This window comes from Hylaeus anthracinus, unplaced genomic scaffold (assembly GCF_026225885.1).
Source record: "Hylaeus anthracinus isolate JK02 unplaced genomic scaffold, UHH_iyHylAnth1.0_haploid 0, whole genome shotgun sequence".
NCBI classification, from domain to species: Eukaryota; Metazoa; Arthropoda; class Insecta; order Hymenoptera; family Colletidae; genus Hylaeus; species Hylaeus anthracinus.
Genome location: NW_026533254.1, coordinates 15710117 through 15737234, shown reverse-complemented (window position 1 = coordinate 15737234; position 27118 = coordinate 15710117). Strand labels below are relative to the sequence as shown.

Here is a 27118-nt window from a genome sequence, read left to right as displayed (position 1 = left end):
GCGATATTTGAAATTTTCTGACTGGAAAAAGTGAGACTTAAAATTTTCTATATCCAACGAATATTAATAATTACAATGCCAATGACTATAATATTGACGTGTATGACAATTTAAAAAATTCATGAAATACTTGAGGTGATATTCAAAATTTTCTGACTGGAAAAAATGAGACTTAAAATCTTGAGTATCCAATGAACGCGAACAAGTAGTTTCCTCTTTGGTGATTGATATAAAAAAAAAAGTTAATTAATCGATGTTCCTCCTTCTTTGTTCGCAGTCGTCTCAGAACAATGCGCCAAATGCCGGATTAGGCGAGAAGCGAGAGCACTTGTACAAAATCTTGGTGATCGGGGAGCTTGGTGCCGGGAAAACGTCCATTATCAAGCGATACGTCCATCAGTTCTTCTCGCAGCATTATCGCGCAACGATTGGCGTTGACTTCGCTCTGAAAGTGTTGAACTGGGACCCGCACACGATCATAAGGCTCCAGCTATGGGATATCGCAGGTCAGCAATAATTTACTATCGCACGCTTTTTCCCCCTTCTTTCGAGTTTTTCTCGAGACTTCTTTCGAACAACGACTGATAGCCGTGATTCGTTATAAATTCGTGTTTTCCAAAGCAGGGAATTTTCTCTACATTTTACTACGAATTATCGATCAATTTCTAATACTTTCATTCATGTAGTTTCCTTTGAAACGGTGCTCTTCTGGTTTTGCGCGGCACCGATAATCGCGATTAAATTTCGGCCATCTTTATGAGGGACGAATTTTATTTAGAAAGGCACACCGTCTGTGCAGGAATATCGTTGAAGTCTCCAGGCCCTCGCAGACGAACACAGAGCCTTAGAAAGGTTATCACACTTTTTCTCCCATACTCCAACCAAATTACTTGACTTCTTTTACATATTAAATTCTAAATTCCTACCGGAACACTACTTTACGCTTTCTTATCCAGAGTCTAGTTTAAATAAAAAGAAAAACTCTGTTTAATTTAAAGTTGCATTCGGGCGTCTTTAAGTAATTTTAATGAGACGCCTTTCGAATTGCAGGTCAGGAGAGGTTCGGGAACATGACCCGAGTGTACTACAAGGAAGCCGTAGGTGCCTTCATAGTGTTCGACGTGACGAGGAGCGCTACACTCGACGCAGTGGTGAAGTGGAAACAGGATCTGGACTCGAAAGTGCAGCTTCCTGACGGCTCGCCCATACCCTGCGTCCTCCTCGCGAACAAATGCGACCAGCAAAAGGAGGGCCTGGTGAATTCGGCCACGAAAATGGACGACTACTGCAAGGAGAAGAACTTTGCTGGATGGTTCGAGACGTCTGCCAAGGAGAACATAAACATCGAGGAAGCGGCGCGATTCCTTGTCAATAAAGTGAGTATCCAGAAATTAAACCATCGAATGAAACCAATCGTTGTCTGTTGAAGGAATTTACCTAAATTAAACGGGTTTGATATGTACATGAAGAATCTTTTTGCACGTGTATATATATATATTGATAATGAAAAATTCATGTCTATATATAATATTCATATAATTATGTATATGTATGGTAGGTTTGATATTTCGTCACAACTATGTATATGAAGAATCTTTGCACGTGTACATGTACATATATATTTGTAACGAAAAATGTATGTCTACATAGTGTTTGTATAATTATGTATACATGTGGTAAGGTTTGATATTTCATCACAAATATGTACACGAAGAATCTTTTTGCACGTGTATATATATATATATATATATATACAAGATTCTTCATGTACATATTTGTGATGAAATATCATTATATTGATAATGAAAAATTTATGTCTATATGTAATGTTCATATATATTATGTACATGCATGGTAGGTTCGATATTTCATCGCAAATACGTACACGAAGAAACTTTACACATCTGTGTGTATTTATAACGAAAACTTCATTCGGGACGTCAATTCTATCATCTAATTTAATCAAATTTCTTCAATAGACACGGAAGGTACATACATATGGCCACCCTCGGTATCGCGTCGATGGAAAGAAGAAAGTAGCTTCTGCATACTTGCGTGCACGAAAAAGTTCGATCAGCGAAGATAACCTGCGAGTACGCGCGAGCTATTTACGGAATATCGTGTCGCGCTCCCCCGATCGAACGTCAGCTGCTGCGTACTACGTTAGGTTCGATAGATTTATCAATGACGTCGACCCGCGACAAGGTGATCGCCTTAAAAGTTCGTTTCGGTTCGACGCAAGCTAAAGTCCTGCGTCGATCATCCGCCCATCTGCGCCTCGATAATACGGTTCGAGTATACGAAACACGTAGCACGAATACATGCATAAGAACGAGTACGTGGATAAGAACGCACGTCGTATCGGGATGTTTTTAAGTTGCTTCGAGCCACGATGTTATCGGTCAACTGCGTGTCGCGTGACGTCAGATTTGTGCAGCTCTTTGGGGGACGATGTGTAGCTATTGTGATTGTTTGAATTGTGTGGCTCATCTGGAGGATTAATTTTGGTAGAATTAGAGGTTCGAGATCCTTCGGGAGGTCCCTTGAGTCTACATTTTGTAGCAAATGTAGTTCTAACATTTTGATTTTAGTGTGGTTCATTTGGAAGATTTAGTATAATTAAATATACAAAACCCTTCAGCAGCTGTCCTCCACTCTGCAACCTCTAGCAATCCCAACTCGTACCGTTCAAATGTCATTGTGACTCACCTAGGAGATCAAGTACAGTTCATTATAATATCCAAGATCCTCCGGAAGCTATTCTAGAGGACATCTACATCCTCTATTAATCCCATCTCCTAACATTTTAATTTCACTGTAGGCTCATCTAGAGAATCAATTTTATTCCAACTAAATATACAAATTCCTCCAGCAGCTGTCCTCCACTCTGCGACCCCTAGCAATCCCAACTCCATTCATTCCAATTTCACCGTGACTCGATCTACTAGTGCGGCTCGATTCCTACCATTCCTCAATTCCTGCCATCACTACTAATACGAAAGCCTACTGATGCCTCAACTTCTCTGTTCCAGATACTTCAGAACGACCAGTTGATGAAGGGCAACGGTTCCCAGGACCAGACCGACGGCGAGAGATTCGCGCTGAACCAGTCACCGACGAGCTCAAAGAAGTCCTGCTCCTGCTGACGAATCGGTAACCCACCGATGCCAGGATCCCCAGGTCCCGTATCGTCGTCCCATCGTCGTGGTCGCGTCGTCGGTGCCACGACGCTGACGTCCACTCGATTCACGTTGGATCCCCGCTCGTCACGATCGCCGCCACTGGAAAACAACGGCCGGTTATCGCGTCGCGACAAGACGCGCGATAAACGCCGTTTATTGTCGCGCGGCCGGCGTTTCTCCGTCGGCTGTCGCGTCGGGGACGCTCGAACGCTATTGGCTGCTCGCCACTCGCTGAGAACGCGCGATTCCGATCGATCGTCGCTCGCACTTGTCCGTTTGTACATATACGCCCCGGAGGGCTGCGTTTCTCACCGATACGCAGAGGTCAGGAGCCCTGGATGTTGAACCGACGAGAAAAATTATGGTTTTCCAGTCTGACGGTTGGGACGATGCAGTTCCTTGATCGAATTTTGTTGTATGGCTCTCGAGAGCGCACTCCTCGACTGTGGAGGATGTTTCCTCTCACTGTTCTGTTTTTATAGGGATGTGCATCTCGAACGTTCGAGTTGCATCTACTACTTTCGTTGCATCTAGAAGCAAATGTTCTCCTAAACGAAGGCTTGAAGTTTAAGAATATCGCATCGAAAAGAGAGTCGATTTTTTTAAATTTCTATGGTAGGTAGACTCGTTAGGTAAGCGGGGCTTTGAAGCGCGAAAGAATTGTCCTCCGTTTCATTCGGACGAAGTCCCATCGACGGACCTCGAAACTTTTTCTACTTTTTGATCCCGTGACGCGACGAAAGCTTTCATGGGCGGCTGTAACTCACTTCAATCGTGACCACGTGAAAAAAAAAACACAAAAAAAGGAAAAAAACGGTAGCTAACAGGTAGCCGACTATCGATCGTACGTTACCAAGTAAGTCTAGTTATGTAACCCAAACTCTAACTCGTACAGGGTGGTCGTGACAAATTAATGTCGTCGATATTTTAAATAATGAGAAGAAGTATCTTGAACACTTTAAGAATTGTACACTTTAATTTTAAGTTGCGGTAGCTGAATATCTCGGAAAGTGTTAGTTTTAGATTAAGTGTACCTTCGTACTTTTATACTCGTGTCGTACAAAATTGGCCACTAGATTAAAAAAATGCGAAGTTGTCTTTCGGATAGCTAATCCGTCATCGGTTATGGAAGAATTACGGTCGCCGTGCCGTGCATCGATCGAAACCGAAACCGCTTTTGTAGACAAAACTTTTTTTTATTATTTAAAGTAGCGAAGATATCGAGAAGTTTCGTTTTTAGTAGACCGCTCTGTGTAACTGTCGCCGCAGCGTTTACCGGCGCGGTTTGCCGGTGGCTGCAGGTACGATTATAGATTCTTTTTTATACGAAAACTCGGAACGAAATTCTTGCCGAAGAAAGGAGCTCCACGTTCACTAACTATAAGCTCACGGACGTTTTCGTGTTTCCGATAATTGTCGATAGGTATTATACATAATGTAATTATATATAAGATCCATATTATATATACAATATAGGATATATATATATATATATATTATTTATAGAGAATCACTTGAAAGTCAATATAATACTACATTGCAAAGCATTCATTCCTCGCTGTCTTCCTCAACGTCACTCGCTTGCATATGCAATCCCATCGCTGAGTCGGTCGATAAAATAGATGAAAAATTATCGTAACACGATGGACTGATTTTAAGTCTCGTTGAGTGAAAACGAGCTTGTGGGGTTGTTTATTAACTGAAGGTATGTATACCGCAAATTTAACGAATTTAAAAATTGTTGAGCCACTTACGATTAAAAATAAGTAAAAGAAAAATAAAAAGATCGCAAAGAATCGAAATTAAAAAAGAACGATTGTAGATGAATCGGCGATTAGATACCGTTTACGTCGATCGATCGGATTTTGATCGAGGCACGTAAAAGTAAACGCAGTACATTTGCAGTTTAATTATACATACTCTCGGAGAATAGATGAACGAACAAAGTAAATAGACTACGGTTTAAAAATTCCAAAGATCTCGTTATCCTTCTTTGGTGATTCAATTTCACGCGAAACCTCGACTAGAATTCATTGCCAACAAAAGAAAAATGTCGCCGACGCAAAGAAGCCGCCTAAGAATAAAGCGGCGATATTTCACGTCGACCTTGTGCCTTCCAGCCATTCGATCGCGATCTCGCAGTCATCGCGCGTGCAATCGATGAAACTGTTCACCAGTCCATCCATGACTTCTCGACCATCGTTTTTACGAATCGTTTACCCGAATTAAACGTGGAACGACGTCCTCCAGCCTATCGCGGTTCTTAAGCGTACTCGTATGTACTTGTTATCTATATACTATTACCGTTATTATACAATTTACGTTATTGTAAATACCTTAGATATCGCGCCCTGTCCCGTTCGTCGAACGACGAAAACTCGGGGCAAATTTATATTATATAATTTTCTATGTATAGATCCTTACGAATCGTAGAAATGAGACGCAACGAACGTCGTTGCTTTACATAATAGAAGAATTGTAGTTGACGTTGCATCGTTCGCGTGGTTATGTACACTGATGATTAACTCGAAACCTATATTATACTTGGAAACACCTAATTTCATTCTTTTGTAAACGTACAGGTGCGATAACGTGCATGTAAGACCATTGTCCTTTCGAAAAGCTTCACCTTGCGTCTTCTATTTAGCAATAAATAATTCTGCGTCCTTTTATATTTACATACGCGTTTATATCGTATATCTAAAGATATATCTAAAGATAAAATTCTATCGTTGGATATTTTGGTTTACGAAGGAGCAGGAGAATCAGTTTTTTTGCCAACAGTTTCATTTTATTCGAAGCGGAACCATTTTTAGGCGAAATACAGTGCGCTCTGATTTTGCGAGTACGAAACGTTATCGTTATCAGTAATGTCCGAATATTCTGCTGATCTCAGTACTAATTAGATTAGGAATGCCTGATCGCGCTTCTCTACTCTGTATTACCTCTTGGAATACATTCGATACATTAAAAATAATTCATTATTATTAAACGATATATCATTAAAAATTTGTACCCCTTTGTTTACAATCGAATAGTGAAGATATGCCTTATGTACAATATCGTTTTAAATAAACGAGTGAAAAAGTAGGATTCGTGGATGTACAAATTACCAATTAACTGTACAATTAATTCTAAAATGATCACCTGTGTAATTGTTTCATACGATTAATTTATATTCAATCGTGGAGCCAATTTCTCGTTATGTGAAAGTTGAAATGTTAGTAAACAGGTTCTTTCCGACTTCTGAGCCGAATCAGTAGAAAACCTGCTAAATGGCTGACCGAGAATATCGCCAGTAGGCCAATTATGTCCACCGCGTAGTGGTTCGGCAGATAACCGTATTTCTCTAACACTCCCAGTCCACTGGATATGCAAGGCTCTTCAGGATCCGGGGCGCAGTCTTTGGAAACACAAAATTGCCGTTTACTAATATCTCGCAAGGCGATCGAACGCTTGTATCGCAAGTTTTCTATTTTTCTAAGCAACAACGTACTTATGTGATCGATCAACAGCCACTGCGTTAAGGAAACCGCTTCCAGACCGTAGTAGAACTGAGACAGGTATTTTACCCACGCGATACCAGGTGCCAGGTGCCTGGAAGCCCGTCAAGTTTAACAAAAATTACGTTACGAACAGACCGCGGATTTTATGATGTACGATGGCAGTGGATAATATACAATAAATATATTCTACGATTACATTAGGGTTTAAAGCTATGAAATATATTTTCTTTGCGACCGTGTAGCCCGCGCTCAGTCGCGAGAGCATAGGCTCGAGCCAGGATTGGCGGACACTCAGCTGACTGGCAACCAATCCTGGCTCGAGCCTGTGCTCTCGCGGCTCAATGCGCGGTACTCGGGCGCTGTGATTGGTCGACGGTTTTTCGTTAATAACTCAAAAACGAGGCACCATCCGACATTTTTGCAAAGGAAACTCCGGTTCGGAATCGTCTCAGCTCTCCATTGATTCTTACACTAATTCCGGGACACCCTGTGTATTCAACATACATTGATATAAACGTTGAATGATTACATTCTATAATTCATACGATAATATTGTTATTTCATCTTATATAAGCGCATAAAATCCGCGGTCTAGCGATGAGTGACGATTATAAAGTTTATTAAGCTTATCAAGCTCCATCTGACCGATTTATGAGATCACGATGCTCACCCAAGATGCAGGTAAATCCCACAGAACATCAGGCCAAGGAAGTCCACCGGCACGGAGAATAGGGAGGCGGTGTCCACGGATTTAAACGATGCCGACAGGCACAAACCTGGTCAAAAGTACTCGTCAAAGTTTAATCGTGCTCGTAACAGCGATCCATCGCCTTAAGATGCAATTCCATGCGAACAAATTTCCCAATTAAATTCTTTTCGTTCTGTAATTGTAACATAAGGAGGATATCCGTACGTGCTTTGGCGGAGCAAGAACGACGAATCTTAATTCTGAATTCTAGCGTTAGAATAGAAGAACAATTTCGACAGTTTGCTCGCACGGAAATGAGGCATCTGGTTTCAACTGCTCACCGAGAGCGGACGCAGTAATGGCAGATACTACTACTGGCAGTGCGAAGTACACGAACCCGAAGAATCCTCCCTTCAGGCCAGTGATGTTAAATATGAAAACGGCGTACAGAAGTGGTTGCATTATAGCCCCAGGTATCTAGAAACGTTCACAGATGTCTATAGTTCTCCATCGAATATTTATCGTAATTGATTGTATTTAAAAAAAAAAAAAAAAAAAAAAAAGTAAGCGTGTTCCTGCTACATAAATTTAATTAAAATCGATACGAATACGTTCTTTGCGACGACACCAATCAGTAATGGCGGAGACTACTTCGATACGGTTTAAAATGAAGTCGAACATATTACAATTTCGTCAGCAACGAACTTCTCGAGTTCAACCTGTCCCAGTCGACATAATAAAAAACGCAATTCGAGATTATCGAGTGTCTCACCAGAACGACAACTTTGCTGATGTAATACGGCGCTGGACCGTAAAGTCCGCCGGCGATGTCGCGCAGCAACAGCGGCATTTCTCCTGGGAACGTGTAGAAAACTGCGTAATTAAACGTGAACACGGTCTCCACGACCACCAGGTACAGTAAACCTTGCATGTTTTGGATCCCGTCCTGATTCATCGCTCCCCCAACGACGTCCACGTAGGGCGACGCTATTAGGAGTCCTACGAACTTGAAGAACCGAGACTTTCAGTTTTCGGAGTCGAAATGGTATTCGAGAATATTTAAGTAAGTCGGAGCAAGAGACCAGGTGTTCGGTGTATCGATCAGTCTTGATACAGTCGAGGTTTTTATTCTGTGCTTACATTTGGCTCGAATGTAGGGAAAAAAAAAATATATACATGTCGAATCGAGTAACCTGCTCCTTTTCGAAGTCGATTAAAAAGGGCAGAGAGCGAAAGAGAAACCGGTCCGAGGAAGAAAAGCAGTAGACAGAAGCGTATCAATCGGTTAGGATCATGTTGCACTGCTCAAAGGAGAACCTCCCTAGTGACGAGTATAGTCATCTTGCATTTATCCAGTCAAGGGAGGAAACCACGTTAGAAGCTCGAGTATCAAGTGTTTCTCAAGGCATTTTTTGCGCAGTCTACTTAAAGCCAGTACAGTATTGTCTCGCAATTTTTGCTCGAAGTCGCCCATCGAGCGAGAGATCCGAAAAGAAGCGAGAGGTCCGTGAAAGCGAGTAGTCGAAAATTAGTAGAAAGAGGACAGAACACAATATTATCCGAAACTCGCCGGTCTCGAGCGAGTTGCTTATTTCGAGACAATACGAAGCAAGAAGTTGCAGCAAGAAGTTCCAGCAAGAAGTTGTCGCGAGATGCAGTCGATATCTCACCATGTACGTGACGAATCGCAGGAGATGAGAAGCCATGTTCCTTTTATAGTCGACGTAGGCTCGCCAGACGAGCCACCGTATCTGCGTGAAGGCTCTGGCCCTTTTGAAACCCTTACGAGCCATAGGAACGTCTGTAAATATTAATGGCAACTCGCTGTAGTCCGACGTGGCAGTGGAGGAGTACTCGATCAGCTTGGAGACCCTCTGACCGTATTTCGATTTCTCGTATTCGTCGCAGATCCAGTTCACCTGCGAATGGATCGTCTTATGTCCTTTCTTTCGTTTTTTTATTTATTTTACACACCGAGGTGTGATTTTTATTTATTCGTTGCCCCGTTCCTTTACCTTCGCGTAACTCTCAGCTTCTTTGTCCCTGACGATGGACAATTGAGAGACGTAGAACTCGGCGCTGTTGAAGGTTGGAGGACAACGCAGATTTAAGCTGGAAATTCACAGTGATTTCTTATCTGAGCTAGGTTAGGTCACAGTGACTGGGTTAGGTCTGGGTTTACGTGTAATAGTCGATCTCTGTATTGATACACATGTGCTTTATGTCGGTATGGATTTTTCTTTACTTTACTTTTCTATGTAATTTTCTAAATACTTTCTATGCAATTTTCTCTAGTTCTGTAATCGTCCGAAGATTCAAAACCAGAAAGGGCGACAGGAATTAAAGTTGATTGGCTTGTGTATGTAACAGAGTTTCCTACGAATAAATATGCATTCGAACCTATCGAAGAAGCTGGTGGCATCAGCAGCTGAGCCCTGAAAAGCGACTCTACCGCCAGAGAGGAGGAGAACCTCGTGGAAAATGTCCAGCAAACCGGAAGCAGGCTGATGCAGGGAGCAAACTACTATCCTTCCTCTGGCAGCAACCTCCCTAAGTGTCCTCACCACCGTCATGGCGCCGTAGCTGTCCAAACTAGTGGTTGGCTCGTCGCAGAAGAGGATACTGGGCTCGGTGAGCAGCTAGAAAAATTCTCTACCCTATGTGTATTTCACGTTGAGAAAGCTGTGAGACAAAGTGTACGTCTACGAGTCTTCTGCGTTTAATCGTTGATCATTCTAAATAAGATTCAGATGCACAATGAAATACGAGAAGACATCGCTCTTACAAATGTCAACAGAAAAACAGAAAGCAACGTTTAACGAGTTTTCTTCGTGGTTACTGATGTAATAAAAATTCACTGTTGCCGGTGAAAATTATTAATGGAAACTTTGTCGCAGGAAATACGTTACAATGTACGTTAATAGGTACGTTTACAAGTCTGTCGAAGGGTGATTAATGGGAAAGAGATGATTAATAATGCGACGTTCTAAGAGTCTGAAACTATGAATATAAAAGTAAAGTCTGAGCATCATTAATCTGCTGCTAACCATTGTTTGTTCTATCGTAGAACGATGGGGAATTTGCATGTGTAAATCACCTCCCACAAGCTACTACTTGTGTTATCTGAGTTTTTTTTTCTGAGTTCTAGTGAAATTTGATAAAAATTGAAATTCTATTGAAAGTCTCTTGAAATTGAATAATAATTGGAATTCTATTGAAATTGGATAAAAATTGAAATTCCATTGAAATTGGATAAAAATTGAAATTCTATTAAAATTGTGTGAAAATTGAAATTCTATTGAAATTTGATAAGAATTGAAATTCTATTGAAATCCGATGAAAATTGAGATATTACAGGAACAGACTTGTTTTGAATGAATGATTCAATGTTCCAGAAGGGGATGAGTGTGAACCTTGTGATTGTGAGAAGCAGATTGCTTACTTGAACAGCCAGAGCCACCCTTTTCTTCTCTCCGCCGGAAAGGGCCGAGAGTTTCGAGTTCTCGCATATCCCCAGGCCGAATTCCGCCAACAGGCAGGTTATACGTTCCCTTCGAACGTTGGCTCGAAGCCTCCTGTCCATTTTCATGCACGCCTTAATCAAGGGAAACAATTGTAAAGTTCTAATGGCTTCGAAATCCAATAATTCTGGAACGTTAACCGGATGACTCAACGTTCAGGGGCGGGTGTACGGAATATCAAATTGCAGTTGCGTATTTCAACGGATTCGCGTTAACAAAACGTCGAGTGAACTTTCCGAATCGTGTTATTCGACGAAGAAAAACAGAAAGCAACGAATAAAATCTGTTTAAGTAGCAGTCCAGACTTGGAATAAATCTCAAATTTGTTAATATTTTTGTTACGTTTCCTCCTTCGAACACTTTCCAAAGTAGCCAAAATTTCAGATTTATTCGAAGCGTATTTGCCTTGAAAATCGAGAGAAGAAACCTCGAGTTCGACTAATTTCCTATCAAAGCCCATTGGCTACGAATTTACGCGGGAATTAACTACGTTACACTTTAACTAATGTCGTTGTTGGCAGTCGATCAACGCGATATTATCGAACAAATTATTCGAGCCAATGCAGCGTGAAACGCTCCATAGCCGTCTAAACGTTTTGAGATATCGATCGCCGGATCGAAGGCGACCGGAGCGTTAAGTAATTAATTCGCAAACGAGGTGCAAAATGTTTCAAAGCGACACGCACGACGCGACAGGTGAACTGTGACACGCTAATCAGACCAACCATGAACTCCATGTGCTCTTGGACCGTCAGAGACTCGACCGCCAGGTCCATCTGCGGGACGAACCCTGATATCCTTATCATTTGGCCTGTGTCTATTGGATTCCCATTTAGTAGGATCTCGCCAGTCGCTCTGCCTACCGACCAAAAATTAATTGTCAAAAATTACTCTGCTTCGAAATTTCAATTCTCGAAAAGAAGAAAGTGACAGGAATTGTATAAAAATTCTAGCAAAATGTAAAATCGCAACTTGTAAGAATACCAATTCAAGCTGAGAAACTTCGTCTCCAAATCCAAACATATTTCTTGCAGAAATATGGAATACTTGAGATATCGAAGAAAATTTGACAACGTTTCGATACAGTTATTTTGAAAAGAAAAATAGGAACAAGCACCTTTGACACGTCGGCTGATGGTCGCTAGCAACGTGGTTTTCCCCGCACCGCTGCAAGAGAACTGCATTAAATAAAGAAAAACATTTTCCTCCCTGGAAACGATGAACCCTGGATTCCTAAGCACTCGTAATTTCCGCGATCTCTACTCTCGAGATGCAATTTTATCTCTACCTCCTAAGTAGACTTTGATATTAAGAACATCGGCAAACCGCGTTCAACTTCGGATGAAAAGAAATACTTGAAGCTACTGTTGAAGTCGTAGAAAAGATTCCGTACTTCAAATGGAATGTATGAAACACTTTGGTGAATTTTTGATTTTAGAATGCAGAGTAAAAGGAATAAACATAGCGACGGGAAATTGTTCGTTGGCTGATTGTAATCATATAATTTTAAAAATAACGGACAAAAATCACATGCGTTCGAAAGTAAGACCCAGGAAGTTAGACTCAGTTGAAGAATAAAAGTTAGGCTGGAAATTAATGAAAATCCCCGGGATATTACCTTGGTCCCACGATAGCCATCAACATTCCAGAACTAACTACGCCGCTAACTAGAATTAGAACAGAATATTAACCGACCGACATCGGATTTCTTAACTTACAATTCTGTTTCGTTTCTATTTCTCATTGTAATATCTCTCGACGTACCTCCGTTAAGCAACTGAATGAATTCGGTCTGTTGCAGGCCGAAAATCGCTCGAAGGCTGCCGCCATTGATTCTTTTCTGGGTCGTGTACGAAATATTCTTCCAAGTCAGACACAAGTCGCTCGACAAACTTTGAGGTAACCTGGGGTATTCCACCCTCTCGTTCACCTGGAGACATTTTTCAGAAACAAAGACTAAACGTGCTCCACATTTTCTGAAAATTTATATCGACACCTTCGCAAAATTTAGGTACTCGAGTACGAACTCCTTCTACCGCTTGTTTTTGAAAATATAATTACGCTCAAAAATTCAACGATAATTGGCAAAGTATAACTTGCAAACGAAGGACAACATTTTCGCGTTGAAATTAAACGCGAGAGCCTTAATCAAAATTCTCCATGCAAGTGCGAACCACTTTTAGTTTCTAAAAATACAACTACAGCCAAGAGTTCACTGATAAATTATTGGCGGAGCATCGGCAATTTTTCTTTTCCTAACGTTAACCGTTTTCGTTTTTACTATGTGAACGAGCATTCTAAAATTGAATTCATTCCGGAAACAGGCAACGCGACGAGTTAACAAATAAGGCAAACGCCTGTCGCGGACCGAGTGTCCTCCAATTAACAAAAATAGTCGTCGCACAACAAGTGGTAATTGGTAAAAAAAAGAATTAATGAATGCGGTGATCGATGAACCGTTCTTCCACTTGGTGGTCGTTCGAGATTCTCGATAAGCGTGAAAGCACTCGATACAGGTGCGCGAGGATTTAATCGGTGGTTCTCGATGAGAAGTGAAAAATGAAGGAAAAACGTCGACGGAGGTCGCGTTTGTCCTCGGTGGCGTAAGGAGCTCGTAATTATTCAAGAATCCTTGTTGCAATGCTGATCAAAGCCCTTCCACCAATGCCGTCTCGTGCAGCGACTGTGGGTCAGGTTCGGTTACATAAAGTACAGGTCCGGCTAGCGAGTCGCCATATTGGACCAGCAAGCATAATGGAGCTGTTTATGTAAGCCACATTTGCAAGATCTATCTCAGATCGACGCAATATGAATTTATATATCCAACATTTAGCAAGCACGACACGAGCATGCACTAATCGCTGCTTTTGGATTCGAGACATCTTCGAAACGATCTTCGATCATTTCAACCCTCTATGGGTGTCGAATTAGAAACGGAAAACTAAATAATACCAAGGTCAGCTTCGAAACAGACACTTTATTCATCGATCGACGTTAATCGCGCACTGAACTGTTCTCGTCGCGTCACGCTTTAGCCACGCCGAACAACGGAAAGAAAAAGCCGGTCAGTAGCCGCCTGGCGACGCGAAAATCCGTCGATAGTTATTTTTTTGTTTTTGTAATCCGACAATAAGCTAATGTAACAGGTCACGTGTTAATATATTGTCATTTTAGCGAATAATTGTAGTATAATTTTAGTACATGAGACGACGTGCACGTTTTAATTATACGAGGTAACTTTGTTTGCAATAAATCACATTTCTCACACCAGTCACGTTATTTAATTGCCACACCTCGTATAATGTATTTAATAACCGATAACCTGAAGTGTTAAAGTAAGTGACTTGCAAGCTCGCTGCAAAAGAGACATTGAGGATAAATAAATTCATAGAGCCCCATAGAGGGTTGCTAAGCTGATTACACAGAGGAGAACGATAATTTACGTATATTCCTCTTAACTAAAGCTACTTGAAAATCGAGTGTTCGAACCAATTCTAGGGTCGTGTTACAATGCTCATTTGCTATAACGACGATGTTAAGGTTGAAAATTACTCTAGAGCGATTGAAAAGAACTCGTAATACCGTGCCATCGTATTATAATACTTTTAGTCCAGTCGAGTATTTCATTAGGAGAACCTACCATCTCGATACTACAGTGAACGTACATTGCCTCGAAAGCGTTACAAAATGTTCAAAAAGGTGTAACTTCTTTCAAAGTCACAAATGAGCAACGTACTTTACCACGTCTCGAATCCATCGCTACCCACCACCTCGATTCGCGCCAGTGCCTCCGTTTCCACCGAACCAGTCGGCTGATACTTACTCTCTTCGCGTCATAATAGATCATCCTGACCACCGTAACGATCCAGAAACTCGCGAACGTTGTTCCCACGGGACACACCTAGAATTCCACCGCGAAATCCGCGAAAACGCACCGACGATCGAAGCCGCGAACGCACGAACTTAGGGTTGAGAGACGTACCCGCACTTTCCCTCTAATTTACTCTCACCGATCCTCGAGCAGCCTTGACGATTCCCGTCGGAAGCTATTCTTAGGCTCCTCCGATCGGCACGCGATCATTGCGTAAGCCCGCGGCGACACTAACGAAACGATCCATCGATCTCTCGCGAGAAATCTGCCGCGAAAAAAACTTCTGTGCCCGTCGATGCTTCGTGTTAATTCGAAGGGGAAATGGGTCAACGAAACGGGTCGTCTTCGATGGATCGATCGGTAAATACGATCAGGGACTTCGTAATCCGTCGACTTCGTGCTTCGGGATCGCTGCGCGCGGGAGTTCACTGACGGCGCACCGGGCTGACTAGATTATGGTAACCGAAGGCGCGTGTTATTCACCACAATACGACACCATCGCGAGTGGTTTTGCGGAGGAAGAGGCGATGGTGTGTCTTATATGGAACGGTTGGCCGTTGCACAACCGCACAGCGTCGCTGCGGACGCACTTGCCACTGGGATTTATATCGTCCTTCACTCGCAACTCGGAGCGTACCGAATGATGAGGAAGCAGCCGTTATGTCATCCCTCCGGGGCGTACCCCAAGAGAGGCCTGAAACTGTTCGGTGAAACAGCGCTCGCATACGTACGACATAAAACTGTACCACAGTATAGGTGCAACCAGTGACCAGTACACCTTGGATGTTGGTGTCCGAGGTCCGCCATGTGCCTGGTATGCACCGCGCGCATATTTAAACTGAGAGAAAAAGAAAGCCAAGTTTTCCCGATCGCCCTTTTCCCTCGCCGCCCAAGTGTCGTTAACCGCGAATCAATGGAACGACTGGTGTTTTTCAGCGTGTTCCTCTACGTGAAGGGAGATCGAAGGAAGTTTGATTCCTTCTATCTCCGGGTCTCCAGTCGCAGCAACCTCCACGTGGCGAGACCCGGTATTCGTGACGAACAATCCTTCGTCGCGAATAGTACCGAGAGCTAATGGCTGCGAACTTGTAATAAGATCTTTAGATATAAAAAGTGTAAAGTGTAAAGTGCAAGAGTTGGCTGCGAAAAATTCATTTTTGTAAATTATGTATTAACGTTAATATATTTTCGTTGCAAAATGTTAGTCAATTGTCACGACAATTTGTGCTTTTAAATTACAGATCAAACTACAGCATACGTATTTTCTGAAATTTTGTTTTCTCGCAGTGTAAAATTATCTGGGCTAACATGGCTGTTGTATATATGTATAGAGTATACATATATATATATATGTGTCTCCTTTTCGGACATATTTCGGGATAGTGATAATGATTGTGCACCTACAGCAATGGTGCGGAATAATTTTTGTTACTGTGGGGAAGCCATTAGGGGCTGTATGTTTGATTGTACCTACTGTGAGGTCTCTGGTACAATGTAATAAGGATGTAACGCGTACTGATGTGGATTGGAACGTCTTTGAAAGCACTCAAAGTCCCGGTCCCGACCGAGTTGCTTATTTCGAGACAGTACTTTAATAAAGTATTAATGTGTTATCGATACAGTAATTTCAGTTATAAACGCCTGCGAATATGAATAAATAAATAGTGAAAATAAATGCAATAGGTAGGTATATAGGTATATATGAAAAATATATACCTATAAAGAGTAAAAACCTTCCCTTCTCTCTATTATCAAACATTAATAACTAACAATTTCGTGCTAACACAGACCTAAAAATATACATCGATAGATCTGATTGTCTATCAAATAACAAATGAACGTTCGGACGAGTATTTCTCAACACATTTGTCCCATTTTCTCGCTGAAAGTCGTTTTTCATGGCTCGAACGTCGCAGTCCATTTTCCCGCGCGCACCGAATTCCCTGCGCGAGGAAGTCGCGCAGTGGAGGCGTCGTGGATTAAGCCAGAAGATCAGCGATCGAGAAACGTCGTCGAGCCACGCAGAGGGAGGAGGAGAGTTAGAGAAGGAACGAAATAGCTGGGATGGAGGGGAGGCCGGAATCGCAATAAAACGAGCGAAATATTGGAATCGGCGCAATATGATTCCACGACGGATCGCGGAATGAAACGAAACAATGTTTGCGTTGCGCGGAACGTTGAACGTCCCTCTCTCTTTAGCGCCCTTTCTTACCCTCCCCACCATCGGTCTGTCCTCCTCCCGCCTACAGCTACTCTCGCCCCGGCTGGGAATCGAGGATTTGTTAATATCGAGCGCCTAGCTAGTACCGTGCCAAAATGGCCGACGTTTAGTCGTTCCTTAGTTCGGATTTAACTGAACGACGGGACGCTGGGTGCTCGCGACGCGTGGTATACGAAACGAGCCGTAGAATATCGACGCGAGAAGGAAACGAACGCCTCGAAGTCGGTTACATCGACTCTCGTCCCTCTGAATAGAGCCACCGCTCAAAGTTCCTAGAGATTTAGAACATAAATCGATGGTACAGCTCCGATATAGGATACCATTCTATCGAGCGGTAAACGACGAATAAATCATTTTTCGCGACCTCTTCTCTATTAAATCTTTCATTCTAAATCGTTGATTTTGTTCTACTCTTCGACCTTGAATTTTTATTTCACGAGAAATGGCTGAACAGTTCTCCAAGCTGGAGACCAGGTAGGCCTAAATTTTGTGACCGCGGTAATCAGCCAGAATCGTTCGAGTAGTGCCCGATTTTTCGCTTCGAATAAGTTCGACGGTTGAATTAGTCGAGACGACCCAAGATTCAAACAATGAAGCTCATCGATTCCCAGCAGTGCCGGGTCACGAGGAACGACGCCAGCCGACGCGTACTTTTCGGTCACGTTGTATGCACGACGCTGGTTAAACAGCTGACTATTTTAAACCAGCGATTAAACAAGTAAACGAGAGACGGATAAACATCAGCTAATCGACGCGAAGAAACGACACGCGTCCGACGATCGCGGTAATTAACCCGGATACTAACGATAATTCACTGAGATTTAACCGTTCTCTGTAAATCCACTCGAGTCAGGTATCTATCGCACGCATAACGTAAAATTCTGCGCGCGAGGAACGGGACACGTTTCCTTGTAAACGCGTAAAAGTTTCCTGAAACTGTGGCAACGTTCAGTTTATACCCGGCATCGCGTATTTAGAGACGAGACTATGTTCTCTCGAAGAGACTATAGCAACGTCTGGGTCGCGACGTAAATTGATCGATTATCAGTGGATCGTAATCCCGGGTGATTTCGATTGTTACGAGCGAATTAGCAAGAGCGAATTAAGAGCAAAGGTGGTGAAAGGAGGATGTCAGCAAACGCGACGACGGTGCTGCTGAAGAAGAGGGAGAGGACGCAGAACTGGGTCCCTGAGGAAAAGAACGCTTTGTTCTCGTTGATAAAGACGCACATGGCAGCGATCGAGAACAAGAAGATCGACGCTGCTGCATCGGCTATGAAGACGCTAGCCTGGCAGCAGATCTACACAGCGTTCCGTGGCAGATTCTCCACGGACAGGGACATCACCAGAATGAGGGAGCAGTGGAGGAGGATGAAGGCTCAGGCCAGGATGGAGATGTACACGTTCGCAGAGAAGGTGATGGATAGACTGTTTATGTTCCATATGTGGCAATTGGAAATACGGGGATTTCAGAAATTCAAAAATATATAACAACGATGAAACGCGCGTTGGACCGTTCATAAGAGACTTTCGTTCAAATTTCACTTCTTTAACTGTATCTATAGAAACACGAATTCGCATAAACATCCACGGTGTAGCGATGGCTAGGCCAGCTTACTGTTGATCGATTTTTAATTTCGTAAAAGTTCTTCGCAAGAGATCGGTGTTTATTTGTGCGGTAAAATCTGAACGAACCTTTTAGTCAACCTAATAGGTTAAGAGCAGAGACGATGATGATTTGAAAGTAGTTCCTCTGCGTTTTCTTTTTTTTTTTTTTTTTACAATTGCAAGTATATATTTTATTTATATTCACGAGATGTCCCTATTCGCCTCGCGCCTCGATCCTCTTTTAACTAGGCACCGTTCAGGTCCGTCGTCGACCTCACTTTCCTTGGCAAATCGAGAGTGGGGTTTCCAATGCGCAGGCGTGATCTGCGCAACGATTGTGCGCAGCATCTCCCTCTATTTGGCATTCCGTGTCTTGAGCGTACCGCATACGTATGCAATGGCCTCTTCCCAAGAAGATCAGCCATCCACGTCGAAATGTGCCAAGAAACCTCGGGCATTCCAAAGCCAGGCGAGAGAAATCGTGTTCAGTGTCCACAGTTTTCTCAGTGAGCAGAAAAGACGGTACAGTTTGGAATACAACATTACCAGATCGGTAGCAGAGGCCACGGGCGTGTCGAAGGCGACCGTGGAGAGGATTGTCAAAGCGGGAAGAATGTCATCCGCGAATGGAGAAACTCAGCCAAGCTTCGCGACACCCAAGAAGAAACATGGCGGCCAGAATAGAGTTACAGGGGGCAATTTGAGGAAACAAAGCAGGCAACGAATAAGCCAAGGATGTTCCGATGAGAAGCAAGAAGACGGCCAGTGGTACTTGGACGACTTTAGAACGGATGTAATGAGAAAACACATCCATGAAATATTCGATTTGATATCGGTGCCAATTTTCAGATAGACCTCACTCTCGCTTGGCTACAAGGCACAGAGAGCTGCAAAGAATGGCCCTGATGGGGGATGGTATATTCTCTCTCTTGCAGGTCCTAATGCTCCATACCACTGAGATTAGATAAGTATTTGATCGAGGAAGCGATGGAGGATCTCGAATAAAATTTTTCTACGACAGTCGAATAAAATCTTCTATCCTCTGTCACGGTCGGTACTCAAGCACTCGAAATACGTTCTCGAGATAATGCCATCCAGTTATGCCATTCGAAATTTGTAAAAAAAAAAAAAAAAAAAAATTGCGAATTCCACCCAGGGCCATTCTCTTTGGTTCTTGAGCATACCTGTATTAACGAGATTTTCGCGGTGAACGGAATAAATAAGATTACCTGTTAGTTGAAGAATCTGGGCCCCGAGGAAGCAGCCAAGTGTCGTCCATCGAACCTCTCGATAGACGTATGGAGATTGATGGAGAAGGCGAAGAAGAGCGACGGTGACGGCGATCGTTCGGACGAGAACAGTCAGGAAGGTAGCGAGAGTTCTGTGAGTCTGCAGGCCATCCTGGACAAACTGCCTACCTCCACGCCGGATCCGTTGGTCGACGAAATCAAAGCCGAGCCAGAAAGCGACGATTCTCACACGGAAGAGGAGTGTAGTCAAGGAAAGCCCGTCAGAGAGAGAAAAAGGCCGCGAGTTTCTGAGAATGAACCAATAGACCTCGCTGAACAAAGGCCACGTGCTGATAATGCCAATCCTCGTCGCCTTGATAATGGTACTCTGATTTTTAATCTAAACGAATTGTTAAATCTTAGGGAAATGTAATTGAGAAAGTTTAGAATTGTGCAAAAGAATGTTAAAAAATTTGCGTTTTATATATGTCGCCTCTCTCATGTGATATCTACATCCGCCCCTGGTCTGAACAGACGTACTCTATCTTATACTAACGATAAAGGAAAAGTAATAAAATAGATTTTAAGTAGAACGAAAATTCTATAAAGTAAACCTCAAGTCCTCAAGTCAAACCAAGTCCTTAAAATGCTAAATTCGTTAAAGTCAGTTACGATGAGAAAATTAAAATATCTATGAATCGATAAAGTATAAAAATAATATTCTATATGGCTCTAATAACAAAAGTAATAATGTCACAACCATACGAAATATTATTTTTAATCTATACGTAATTAAATCCATTTTTCTAAGTAGGAGAGAGTAGGTCCTCGTCCACTTCGAAGGACAAAATTGACCAGATTAGCAACCAAGAAGAGGCCATTCGAAGAACGACGTGGACGTTGGAGGTGGCTCAAAAGGAACACGATTTGAAACTAAAGATACTGAACATTGATCTGGAACGCGCCGAATTGGAGAAACAAACCGCCATCAACGAACTGAAAACCTCGGAGATTAAAAGGCAGTTGATTGAAAACGAAGCTGCTGAATATTACGGGTTGGTACACTCCTATTTCTTCAATTTTTTAAATTATTGCATTGAAAATCGTAGCAGAAATTTAGATTTCTTTTATTCGTGATAAGAATTAAATTAACGTTGCCGCCAGTAAAGCGCCGTGACGGCCATTTCGCGAAGTTCCTTCTGGAGAGGGCCATATGACGACCTCTCCTACTAATAGTAGTATATGGTTTCCATTGGAATCGACAGTACTTGCTGCACTTTAAAATATCGCCGACAAGAACAATGCAACGAGTTATTGTTACAATTTCCCGCAATATGGCTTCATTAAGGTATTAGAGAATATCTGTCACGACATATATTCGTCCATTTTTTCTTTATGCTAACGTTTAATTCGACCCCGGCGTTTTACGCACTTGGCACAAAGTACAATTCAGAGAGACGTATCTTGAATTCCGATTTGCTCCTGTTTTTTTATTATAACGTAGGAAATAAACGACTTGCGTTTTATTCGAGTTCCCTCAGTGAATTTTAGTAAATCCATGACTTATTATTGAATTACTTCTGTATGAACCAAAATTATGTAACACTCGTGAATCTTGGTATTGGCCAAAAGTATTTATATATTAACCCTGTTTTCGATTTCTGACTAATTTTAATGTTAGCAACCAAAGCTAGGAATACTTTGCATTAAATTGGTTAACTACACTGTGCATCGATGATATAAGCGGACACTGGGTATTTTTAACTACTACTGCTGCGCCACAGTCTTTTTTTTTTGGCAGCATAAAACATTAGAAGTTTCTAATTCAAAGAAACTGTTGATTGCAGCCAAGCAAGAATGTCGGGAGAACGTGGATCGGGTGCTGGTAAAGGTGGTGGTGGTGGTGGAAGCATTCGCGAAGCTGGAGGATCTTTTGGTAAAATGGAGGCTGCCCACGAAGATCAGTATTTTTATAATTTGGTTAGTTGCATTCATTTGGTACTATATGAATAATGAACTATGATTTATTTTTTATATTTCCTCACTGATTATTTGTCAAAATTTATAACAAAGGTTTTTCTTGTAGCAAAAGGAGCAATTCCAGAAGCTTAAGGAAGATCTACACGACGAGATCTCCTTCCATGAGGAACAGATCAAGCGTCACCAAGAAGCTATAAACCGTCACAAACAGAGAATCACGAACATGACAGAATGAAATGCTTACGGTGGCGCGATATTCCTAACTTTTAAGAAGTGTAATGTTGCCCTTTACGATATCATTATGCATTGCAGATAGTAACGATGGTAGAATCATCATGTCTGTACTTTTCTTCTTCTTTTGTTACAAAATGTTAATATAGAATAAAATACATTGATTTTAATACATCATAAAAAGAAGCAGCTACTTATTATCTTGTAGTTAGAAATACCGAATCTTACTTTGTTACACATAATGCACACGATATACGAAGTTGAAATCGATTATTTCGACTACTTTCCGATTACATCTGTATTCAGATGTTTTAATGTTGATGACAGAAAAGCAAAATTTCTGTCAAATTGAACCTTTGCGATTTTCCCATTTAATAAACATGTTTCGATACATTTTACGAACTTTATCGTGCGAATCTGGTAGGTGAGTATAATTTACGAATTCATTACTACTTACGATTATTTCTTTTAAGGGTTATGTTAACTTTTTAGAATACATATATACCTTTCTTTTTTAATTCTTTAGTTCTAGATATTTTAAAAGAAGAAGCAGTGATTCAAGTGACAATAAAACATCAAATGATAATGTAGCCTTTGAAGCTGAACTTTATTACAAACAGGTAATGTATTGTATGATTAACGAAGCTTGTTGGATCAGTGGATATGAAAAATTGATTAACGTACTCTTCAGGACAAACAATTGCTAGAAATGGTAAAGCAAAAAATGCAGGAAGAGGTGAAGTGCATGCAAAACGAAGTTACAGCAATGCAGAACAAAATTGAAGAATATAATCGCAACATAAACGAGAACCTTCGATTTTTAAAAGGTCTCGACAAAGACTTATCGGCTAGCGATAAAAAGTGATCGTGTCATCGTACGCAATTATAATGTATTCGTTTTTTCTCGACTATCTCCGGTTTCTTTCTTGTGACATAATTTTAGAATCGAGACTCAATGATACTTGTTAATTTTAAAAGTAGATATTATAGAATCATCAAAGTTACAAGCAAATAAAGAAAGTAATTTGGTTTTCTAAGATAATCAGTAATTATGTCATAAATATGCGAAATCGAAATGGCGCCAAAAGCACGAGTTGGCGCAAAACGGTTCTAAAATGGCGGCATGCGAGGGTAACTTTACGAACAGTGGTTTCATAATTAACGCAGTGAATAGAAATTTTATTAAATAGAACTTTCTATTTGTCGAAAGTGAGGTTTCTTTCATGAGTACTATTCACAAAACGTTTGCGTTTTACGAAGAATATTTAGTTTTCCAGGTACGTACAATTCTCTTTTTACATGATAGTGAAATACAGACATTCGTTCGTAACTTTATCAAGCATTGCATAGAAATTTTTTGCATGATTTATTGGAATCTTTCAACAAATTATTCATTTAGCCACAGTGTGCACTTTCATACGATATCCTTCGATACCTACGTACTACTTGAAAAGAGAATCGAGTGCACAACAGTAAATAAGTATTAGTTTATCGTTGACTTGCCTATGGTACTCCAATAGTCGCCGAACATCCTTGCGAACATCGTAGTAGTCCTCGATAACCACTGGAAACCCTCGCCAAATTGTTTCACCGAACGAATTCTGCCTTTCGATATTGTCCATTGCGGTTGCAGCTCACTTTGAATGGACGAACGCGGTTATACAGGGTGTCCCAAAAATGTTGTAACACCTTGAAAGGGATGGTTCAGGAGGTGATTTCAAACAACTTTTTCCTTAGCGAAAATGTTGTCAGAGGTTTGTTGAAGAAATATTAACGGAAAACACTGACCAATCAGAGCGCGAGGATGCCGGTTGAGCGTAGACTACGCGATAGGCGGCCGCGCTCATTGGCTACCGCGAGCGCTCCATCGGCATCGTCGCGCTCTGAATGGTCAGTGTTTTCCGTTAATATCTCTTCAACGAAACCTCTGACAACATTTTCGCTAAGGAAAAAGTTGTTTCAAATCACCTCCTGAACCATCCCTTTCAAGGTGTTACAACATTTTTGGGACATCCTGTATTTTACGACTTCTATGTTTTCCAGCACGGGAAAAGCGCGGGAGAAGTACGATGCACGAACTGGATTCAAAACTCTCGCGCAGCATCGAAAGATTTGCTCGAAGTGGTTGTCGGCATGGCCGCCAGTCGTCGCGCGCAACAGTTTCAAGATGGCGGCGGTCGAGCGACGAGAGCGGCCGATCGTCGCGCCCTCAGTGTCTCGCGGTTCATCGATCAGTGTGGTGTGTTTCGCGTTGTTGCTCCGGTGGATTTTTTTGGTGGTTTGTTCCTGCCTCTGGGACGTACGCGTTCTTTTTCGTTTGGGTTTCCTGGAGTCGACGCGGTGATCGAAGCAGTGGGCTCTTGAACGGGCCCAACGGAAACCGGAGAAAAGATGCAACCGAGGATATATTGGATTCTGATCAGCACGGCCGTCATTCTCGCGGGATGCAACGCCGCTACCGAGGTGAGCGCACGATTCCTTTCGTAAAAGCCTCGCTTCTCTCTCCTGTCACCGATTCAACGATCGCTCGATCACCTTTCCAATCTTTCCTCGCGTTCTCGTTCTCGTGCACGAGTCCAATCCGAGCGAGATCCGCTCTCGGCACTCGTCGATCGCGCGTTCGATAAAATCGCAAATTTTTGTTTACGCGTTCCGCTGAAAACGATGCGAGTTTTGCAATTGTTCGAGAATCAACATTTTTCTCTCGAGAAATAATTTACTCCGTACGAGTTAAATACAGTGGACCCGACAGACGCGCGTTCCATGATATTTCATACAGGTTACCGGGAACCGTCGCTTGTTTAGAGTGCACTTTTCGAAACGTTCCACTCACGGTGATTTCGCGTGGCGAAGTTATCGCGCGATTGCATCGCGTTCCCGCACGTATTCCCGACTTCGGAACGAGTTCGAATCCTAAACAGTCGCGCGAAACGCGATCTGTTCGCGTTGTTTACGCTTCGCTGCGAATAGCACGAATTTGTTTACCCGATCCAGCACGGAGTTCGGGGTTGGGGTGATCGATTCCGAATCGATTTTGTTTTAGAAAATCGATCCTCTCGACCTACTTCGTCCGAACTCTTTCCTTTGAGTCGAGAAGGTATTCCTCACGTGACCAATCCAGTTATTTCGAGTTTCACGAATGTAATTGAATTATACGCGCGGGACTTTGAATAATTAAAATATAAATTCCGTTTAAAGGACTCATTAGTACCAAACTAGTACAACAGGTACGAAGAGGTTAAGGCGATTATCGTTAGATTAAAGTCACAATTTTTAATAAGTTCATTATTTGTAGAAATTAATTCTGCGCCTTTGTATTCATACATTTGTAAATTTAGTTTACGTAGGATTGTTTACAAGTAATTTTGTTTTTGCAACTGTATGGTACTCTCTTAGTACGTGGAACTGTGAGACGATCAAAATTTCTGCGTTTTCATTACACGTAATTAAGAGCTTCCTTCGTAAGCAAGTAGCAACAGAATTAATTTCTACGCCTAATAATTAAAATTTTTACACCGAATAGAACCCAAACGAAACTCTCGTTACTCGTACTGTTAATTATTGGTCCCGTGCGCTGTCTTGGAAGCATTCTTACCTGCGGTCGTAATTGCGCGACACGTGGTAAATCATAGCGAATTACTAGGTCGATTCGCGTGAAACGGCTTGCTCTTTTTCAATCGAGTCCTAATAGCGTGCAATTTATCGAAATCTTCGTCTGTTTCGCCACCTAATGCGGTTTGTTTCATTCATTCTTCCGCACTAACACACCTATCGGATTATTTTGCCACGTATTTTTGCAACGATCGTCATCCGCGATTTCAAGAGACCGTACGACCCTCGAACTCTTGTTATCTTTTCCTGGCGAAACGACGGTTTCGGTTTACGTTTTCCCTGTTGTTCTTTGCGCAGCTATTGTCCTCGTTGCTTCCGATTGTCGTATAAAATCTATTTTTCGTACCCACGGTTTATTTAAAGCGCGAATTCCGCTCGTTTCTCGGAAGTAATTAAGTAGTCGCCCGTGTTCGTTCGAGAGGTTGGCGAGGTGAAATTTGAGAAACACTGGCTCAACATTTATTTGTCGAAAGTTTTCTTCAGCCTTGTTTCTTGGCTCGGTCCCAATGAAATTAAAACACGCTAGTAGTTTTAAATAAATTTTTTTACGTTGCTTCGTAACACAACAATAACGAGCCAAACGTTGCCAACAATGTTACACGGTAGACTAATTGAGGATGTAATTATTCACAATTAACATTATAATGGAAGGCACGCGATATCAAGTTGTTTAAATTTGCCGATGTTTTATCTTGCGATCATTGTTCTGCTACAAAGTAGGTTAAATGCTCTGTCACGTTCACGCACTTATATAAATTACAATTTCGCTCTTTTCACGAGCAGCAATTTTATATTTACCATCGATCGGCGCGGTTTTGCGAAATTCAATTTTCAGAGAAATATTTTCGCGCGCGCGTGTGGTAACATAGTAGCGGCTGATGCTTTCTTGGAAGGTTCCGAGCATTCTTACCCGCCATAATTGCACGAAACGTTAAATCATCGGGAATTATACGTCTGTACCGTGCGTGATACGAATATATTACTTCGAACACTGCGAATTTATCATGGGAACACTTCTTAACGATAGTTTTTTACTAAAATGGCTAGCATTAGCTCCTAATACTCCAGGATTTCTTTTCTACTCGTTGGCTCCTTGGGTTTCCAAACACTCGTTCGAATTCCCCTTTCCCTCCTAGCGACGGAACGAAAACTCTCCTACTCGTCGAGTGCGCTTTGTCTTCTTTTTTTCTACGTTGGACCGTTGTATTCGACATTGGAACACATGGCGATGCTGAAAGTACATTTAGAAATAGAAACAAGTCTCAATGGGAAAAATATTCCAACTTTTGTGTTCAACTCCCCGAGTCCTCAACCGTATATTCTTTATTTTATTTTATTTTCTGACGTTTATTTTATACTCTTCATACAGTAATTTTTTCTATTAGTGTACTAGTGTAGATTGTAATTGTGTGCCTTTATATTTATTTGCCTTCTGGATTATGCAGGAACAGAATTAATTTCTACACCTA

At 41.9% G+C, this 27118-nt stretch overlaps 4 protein-coding genes across 17 annotated transcripts in view; 3 read left to right on the top strand and 1 right to left on the bottom strand.

Moving 5' to 3' along the window:
- Positions 1 to 3964, top strand: part of LOC128887313 (ras-related protein Rab-32) — a 35900-nt gene extending 31936 nt beyond the window's left edge. For all 8 annotated transcript variants that reach the window (XM_054143101.1, XM_054143119.1, XM_054143111.1 and 5 more), the window contains 3 exons: positions 278 to 506; positions 1051 to 1376; positions 3033 to 3964. In XM_054143101.1, coding sequence (XP_053999076.1) covers positions 278 to 506; positions 1051 to 1376; positions 3033 to 3146 — 669 coding nt within the window. In that variant the 3' untranslated portion in view covers positions 3147 to 3964. The remainder of the gene's footprint in view (positions 1 to 277; positions 507 to 1050; positions 1377 to 3032) is intronic.
- Positions 3965 to 6399: 2435 nt separating this feature from the next.
- On the bottom strand, positions 6400 to 15429 carry LOC128887346 (protein scarlet-like). 3 transcript variants are annotated; one of them, XM_054143149.1, is made up of 14 exons: positions 14721 to 15393; positions 12662 to 12827; positions 12516 to 12564; positions 12015 to 12064; positions 11623 to 11756; positions 10819 to 10971; positions 9777 to 10015; positions 9392 to 9488; positions 9047 to 9295; positions 8149 to 8382; positions 7718 to 7853; positions 7359 to 7464; positions 6679 to 6779; positions 6400 to 6585 (listed from the first exon to the last, which is right to left on the bottom strand). In XM_054143149.1, exons 1-14 carry the CDS (start codon positions 14742 to 14744, stop codon positions 6404 to 6406), a joined length of 1920 nt encoding a protein of 639 aa, XP_053999124.1. In that variant the 5' UTR covers positions 14745 to 15393; the 3' UTR covers positions 6400 to 6403. The 3 variants fall into 3 exon arrangements, with proteins under 3 accessions (XP_053999124.1, XP_053999140.1, XP_053999131.1); XM_054143165.1 differs by lacking the exon at positions 14721 to 15393 and having other exon boundaries at positions 12015 to 12075; positions 12662 to 12701; XM_054143156.1 differs by lacking the exons at positions 6400 to 6585; positions 6679 to 6779 and adding an exon at positions 6816 to 7175 and having other exon boundaries at positions 14721 to 15429.
- Positions 15430 to 18080: 2651 nt separating this feature from the next.
- Positions 18081 to 22223, top strand: LOC128887375 (eukaryotic translation initiation factor 3 subunit A-like). Of its 3 annotated transcripts, none has more exons than XM_054143221.1 (5): positions 18081 to 18405; positions 19834 to 20209; positions 20638 to 20881; positions 21674 to 21806; positions 21913 to 22223. In XM_054143221.1, exons 1-5 carry the CDS (start codon positions 18118 to 18120, stop codon positions 22039 to 22041), a joined length of 1170 nt encoding a protein of 389 aa, XP_053999196.1. In that variant the 5' UTR covers positions 18081 to 18117; the 3' UTR covers positions 22042 to 22223. The 3 variants fall into 3 exon arrangements, with proteins under 3 accessions (XP_053999196.1, XP_053999186.1, XP_053999177.1); XM_054143211.1 differs by lacking the exon at positions 18081 to 18405 and adding an exon at positions 18980 to 19390 and having other exon boundaries at positions 20641 to 20881; XM_054143202.1 differs by lacking the exon at positions 18081 to 18405 and adding an exon at positions 18980 to 19390.
- A 1070-nt stretch (positions 22224 to 23293) lies between these two features.
- The window catches only part of LOC128887402 (syndecan), a 159419-nt gene continuing 155594 nt past the window's right edge, over positions 23294 to 27118 (top strand). Inside the window, exon 1 of one of the 3 annotated variants that reach the window (XM_054143273.1) lies at positions 23294 to 24500. In XM_054143273.1, coding sequence (XP_053999248.1) covers positions 24429 to 24500 — 72 coding nt within the window. In that variant the 5' untranslated portion in view covers positions 23294 to 24428. The remainder of the gene's footprint in view (positions 24501 to 27118) is intronic. The other 2 variants (XM_054143265.1, XM_054143257.1) reach the window with 2 other exon arrangements.

What these genes read in the sequence shown, in the direction of transcription:
- LOC128887375 (XM_054143202.1), top strand. Translation starts at nt 18,995, where the DNA reads ATGGCCTCTTCCCAAGAAGATCAGCCATCCACGTCGAAATGTGCCAAG. An exon ending in TCCTCGTCGCCTTGATAATG is followed by an intron (nt 20,210 to 20,637) that starts GTACTCTGATTT and finishes CATTTTTCTAAG; the next exon opens with TAGGAGAGAGTAGGTCCTCG. An exon ending in GAAGCTGCTGAATATTACGG is followed by an intron (nt 20,882 to 21,673) that starts GTTGGTACACTC and finishes TGTTGATTGCAG; the next exon opens with CCAAGCAAGAATGTCGGGAG.
- LOC128887346 (XM_054143149.1), bottom strand. Translation starts at nt 14,744, where the DNA reads ATGATCTATTATGACGCGAAGAGA. An exon ending in TCTATTATGACGCGAAGAGA is followed by an intron (nt 12,828 to 14,720) that starts GTAAGTATCAGC and finishes AAATGTCTCCAG; the next exon opens with GTGAACGAGAGGGTGGAATA. An exon ending in CATCAGCCGACGTGTCAAAG is followed by an intron (nt 11,757 to 12,014) that starts GTGCTTGTTCCT and finishes TTTGGTCGGTAG; the next exon opens with GCAGAGCGACTGGCGAGATC.